This window comes from Sinocyclocheilus rhinocerous, unplaced genomic scaffold (genome assembly GCF_001515625.1).
Source record: "Sinocyclocheilus rhinocerous isolate Xijiao unplaced genomic scaffold, SAMN03320098_v1.1 scaffold2647, whole genome shotgun sequence".
Classification (NCBI taxonomy): Eukaryota; Metazoa; Chordata; class Actinopteri; order Cypriniformes; family Cyprinidae; genus Sinocyclocheilus; species Sinocyclocheilus rhinocerous.
In genome coordinates, this window is record NW_015639108.1 from 26873 (window position 1) to 32253 (window position 5381).

The 5381-nt window shown below is 35.8% G+C and overlaps 1 protein-coding gene across 1 annotated transcript in view; it reads right to left on the reverse strand.

The window, feature by feature from the left end:
- LOC107751025 (trimeric intracellular cation channel type A) overlaps window positions 1-4416 on the reverse strand; it is a 9196-nt gene extending 4780 nt beyond the window's left edge. Inside the window, exons 1-2 of the mRNA XM_016566597.1 lie at window positions 4177-4416; window positions 1078-1234 (exon numbers count right to left, since the gene is read on the reverse strand). Of these exons, the coding sequence (XP_016422083.1) occupies window positions 1078-1234; window positions 4177-4300 (281 nt within the window). The 5' untranslated portion in view covers window positions 4301-4416. The remainder of the gene's footprint in view (window positions 1-1077; window positions 1235-4176) is intronic.
- Window positions 4417-5381: the final 965 nt, after the last annotated feature.

Sequence of the window (5381 nt, forward strand, 5' to 3'; positions counted from 1 at the left end):
GTCCTGTCACGGCTATGGAGGCCGTCGGTGAACTCTCTGCCTGTCCTGTCACGGCTAAGGAGGCCGTCTGTGAATCCTCGTCCTGCCCTGTCACGGCTATGGAGGCCGTCTGTGAACCCTCTGTCCGTCCTGTCACGGCCATGGAGACCGTCTGTGAACTCTCTGCCTGTCCTGTCATGGCTATGGAGGCCATTTATGAACGTTTCTCTTCTGTCTGTTTTCTTGGTTTCCGATCTTTGCCTGTTCTCCTGGATTTAACCCTCTAGTCTCGCCCTTTTGATTCTGTTCGCCGACCGTTGACCTACGCTAGCCCTAGGATTATTCTTGTGTCTTGCCCGCCATATACCTGTTTGCCATTGTTCGACCCTGCCTGTGTTTCTGACATCTTCCACTCTAAATAAAGCTTGCACATGGATCCGCACGTCTCACGTCTTGTCTGCCCCGTTACACATATATTACGTAAACAAAAACTTTTATTTTGGATGCGATTAATCGTTTGACAGCACTAATTATGATATATTCACACAGCTATTAGACTGTAGAACTGCTTTATATTATTTGTAGACAATGAAGACACATGGAGTAAATGTGGAAATATCAGACATCTTCAAGTCAAGATATGGACAAAGTTGTTATTTAGGGATGTAACACAAAGAGTTTAGCTGTTTATGGTAGCCTAGCAACTTACCATATTAATATAGAATACTGCATATATGGATTATTTATAATGGCTTCAGAATGTAGAGTTAAAACTGTTTGTTTTATAATATTACTTTTACTCTCAGTAATATTAGTTTAACTGTACTATTAGCTTTTTTAAGATTAAGAGTTCATAATCAGATTATATATTTAATTCATTGGATTATCAAAACACATGGTTATTAATGTATTAACTTAATTTTTTTAATGTATTTATTTATTAAAATGATCATGTTATAACTGGTTAATGATGCAAAAATACAATTTTCAGATTTTATATCCAGATCTATCTTGAAGATCTTTCTTGAAGTGATCTTCAAAGTGACTTCAGTGTCATATGCAAAGTGTACAAGCACAGAACCATTTAAAGATCCTCACCACACAGCTGAGGCCAGGAGGATGTGACTGTTGTTATGGAAATAGTCGATGGGAGACACACCAAGCATGATGTCTGCTAGTATGTAGCTTCCAAAGCAGTAGAGCATTGCACAAAGCCATGAGGCCACTGGGCTTTTACGGGACACTTCCACAGCACCTGATTAACACAGACCATTACAGATCACTTTTCAGCACTTTACTTTACTTTACATGTATACATTTGAAGAGTTCAGTTGCAAAAGCCTCTAAGTGCCATTTGAAATTTTCTTCTAAAATGAGCATTTTTATCAGGCTCCTATGTGTAGGTTCAGTAATTTCACGTTAATGGCAATGAATAGGTTCTTTTCATTGCCACTGAAGTGAAATAACTGAACATAAACATAGGAGCCTGAGAGATTTTAGAATTTTAGAAGTGCTAATTTTAGAAGAAAAATTCAGACGGCTTAGAGGTTTTTGCATCTGAACTCTTCATATATAAATACACAGCGAAGTCCAAAATGTCCCGTGATTATCATTTAAAAATGGAAATTCATAAAAGTGGTCTGGACAGCTTGTTTGCCAAGTGATAGCTTTGTGTAAACAGACCAAAATTTGCATTGTTATTCACTGAAAATCTTCCTCTCCACATGGGCAGTTAACTGAACCTAAAATAGGATAAAGTAATTAATTCAAACGATATGAACTGATGATTTGATCACAGCTTTTCTAATGTACTTTAATTATACTTTTTTTGTCATTTCAAAAAAAGTTCTGACTGAACTTTCTGAAAAGTTCCAAATCTCAAAAACTGCTCGCTGATCTCGCAATTAAATAACATATTTCAAATCAGCAACGAAATCTGAAGTGACCTGTCCCATTACTTTTGTTGCTTAAGCTCTAATTACATTTAAAAACATGTTTTTTTCCAGTTTGCTCCAGCTATTGCACATGCGCAAAGATTGGCAAATGTCCCATAATGTACTTTTTTTTTTACCGTATATAGTAAGGGAACTTGCCATTAACCAATTAACAGATTTTTACAGTAGCATTTATTTTACCATTAAAATACGATAATTATTTTCCCAGCGAACATCAACAACTTTACTCTCTAAAGCAGTGTTAGGTTGACACCACTGAGAGATGTTGTATATCTAAAGGTCCACACCACTCCTCTGAAATCTCCAGGGATGAACACATCTTACAGAACAGGTGTAGCTTGGGTCGTTACGCACCCAACAGGCATTTTGAATGAAAAACGATCCTCTCAAATGTGGCCTAAAAATAAACAGAAGCCTAAAGCTTTTCGTTCGTCTCAAACTGTAGGCCTGTTTCACACCACGACCTCCAACCCGCACAAACAGCTGTCAGGATGAGCTTCAGCTAGCAACTGGCTAATGTTTGCACAAAGTGGTGGATATTTATATAACGTTCTTCACCATCGATATACTTTATCACAAGTTTGTGAATTGTATGATGGTGTAATGGTATGAATAGTTATATTATTTTATAACTGAGCCCTGGTATATCTGAAATCCCAATGCAATTTTAATTGACAGCATTAACTCTTACTCTGTTCTCATCAGACATCTCATTAAATGAAAGCATGTAAAAATGAATCCCATCTAAAACTTTAATACTGGATGACCACTAATGGTCTAATTGATACTTCACTCCAAAATTAAAGAAATGGATAAAAAAATTACATGTGGCTTATATTAAATGTTGCCATTATTTCTTTATTTATTTGTATTGTTACAATATTTCCTTAACAATTAAGCACATCTTCCCCCCAATTCACAATACATTGCCAAAAAAAATATCCTTCTCATTATCTCAATGCCAAAAAATCTCATTCTCAATGCCATAATGCCAAAATATCTCATTGTCCTAACTGTAATGCAAATAATTCATTCTCATAAGTGTAAAGCCAAAAAAGCTCCTTCTTTATACCATAATAGAAAATATAAGTATCATTACAATAATGAAAGATTATTTAGGCCTACCAAAAACTAAATCATTTAAATTGAAAAGTAGGCTTACATACATAATGGTAGTGTGTGTTTAAATTTTTTTAAGCATCAGAAAATCATCATTGAGAATAATAGGAATTACAAAGTCCAAAGTAAAACGTCCAGATTTATGGCAGTATTGAAAATTTCGGAAAGAAAATGTGCTTTCATTGTCATTAAAGTGTAACAATGCAAAAAAAAATAAAAAATGTCCTAACTGTAATGCAAATAATTCATTCTCATAAGTGTAAAGCCAAAAAAGCTCCTTCTTTATAACATAATAGAAAATATAATTATCATTACAATAATGAAAGATTATTTAGGCCTACCAAAAACTAAATCATTTAAATTGAAAAGTAGGCTTACATACATAATGGTAGTGTGTGTTTAAATTTTTTTAAGCATCAGAAAATCATCATTGAGAATAATAGGAATTACAAAGTCCAAAGTAAAACGTCCAGATTTATGGCAGTATTGAAAATTTCGGAAAGAAAATGTGCTTTCATTGTCATTAAAGTGTAACAATGCAAAAAAAAAAAAAAAAAAAACTAAATAAACTATTTTGGTTTAATTGTGAAATACGACTTCAAATATGATTCGTTAAATGGAAGCAAGTCCTAAACTACGTAAATTTGCTCGGCTTCGTTTTGTCCTTTCCACTGCTGCTGACTATTTAGGGCGCTTCTATTTATTGCAGTGAGACTCGCAGTGGAATGTGCACGGACTCTATCGTGTTTCGAGGAGGCTCTTCAAGAGTGGGACAACTCTTCCCACCCCAAGAATAAAGAAAATGCTGAATGAGACGTAGAGACATTGATCAAATATTAAAATACGCACCTAGGCTGACATATTTGCATGTTTGCATATTGCAAACACAATGCCATATGACAGCAAACCATGAGACAAATTACATAACACTTGTTGAAAACAATACTAATTATCTTATGGCTTGAGAATTCATTGTTTCATATTTAACGCTGTTTATTCAATTATATGCCATACTGATTCACGCGCAAATGCAAAGAATTATCAATAATGTCCTTTAAATTTGACCCAAATAAAGCTCAAGCGCAATATTCTGTTGTTATGCCTAAAGGACAATTCCACTTACCTGGTTCATATTTGAGGTAGAGTATTGACACGATATAATACGCGAAATCAAAAACTGGAAAAATCGCCATTTTCGAGAAATACTGGGCAATTTCGCCCAGATTTAGGACACCAAGCACCTCCATGATGTTCTGACCCTACCGCATGAACAGATCTTCAAGAGACTCGCCGTGTGCACGAGTAAAAGGCTCCGCTCACATGCAGATGCCTATTAATACACAGCACAAGCTCAGGCGCACTACAGAGCTGAAATCAACACACGGACGCGTCTCATGCGGAGGAGCTACTGCCACTTACTGGATGACCGCGACGCGCGCTCATTATCAAGCTTGTTCGATCGTGAAAACCAGATGTAATTGTTTTATTATCATTGCATAAAATCTGTATAGTCGTGACCTCATTTTATTCCCTGTTTAACCAGTCTTAAATATGATTTTGCTATTCATGCATTTGTAAAAGATAAATTAATTAAACATTTAAGCACATAAATATATCACTAACAAAACATCCTATTCCTATAGGCTGCTGCCATGTTTTTGGATATGGATTGTTCATGTAGTAGATACTGTACTCTTTAAATATGCCATAGTACCATGATACTACATAATTGATATTCCATTGAGTGAAAAACATGTTGCATAAATCATTACTGTGTGGATTTCTGGTTATGTAACATAGTGAATATTTACCAATGTTGATATGTTCAATATACCATGGCAATACAATGTTTGTTTTTTGTTCTGTGGTCAAATTCCCATTGTACTACCATCTGTTTCCATAATTGTACCATGTTATCATATAGTCACATGACAAACCGAAGTTAAATATTAACTTAAAAGCAGGGATCTCCAGTAAGGGTCTGTGACCCACCTATTATTGTTTGAAACTAATTTTTGTGGAAAAATATCTGAGTCATGAAACTCTAGATGACGCTGACTGATAGGACCTTTACATGCAATCTGCTAGCAATCACAACATTAGGGCCTTTCGCACCGCGGTAACCTTTTCATAGTACCAGAACTAATTGTGGAACTACCCACTTTTTGGCGTTTTCGCACCGCCGGAACTGGGTGCGATTTTAGTACCGGACTGCCTTTTTCGAGAACCAAATTAGCTCCTACTCCGGAGCAGGGTCTAACCAGCACAACTGGTACTAATCGTGACGTAAGTAGACATTGATTGGCCAAACGCGTACGAAAACACCCT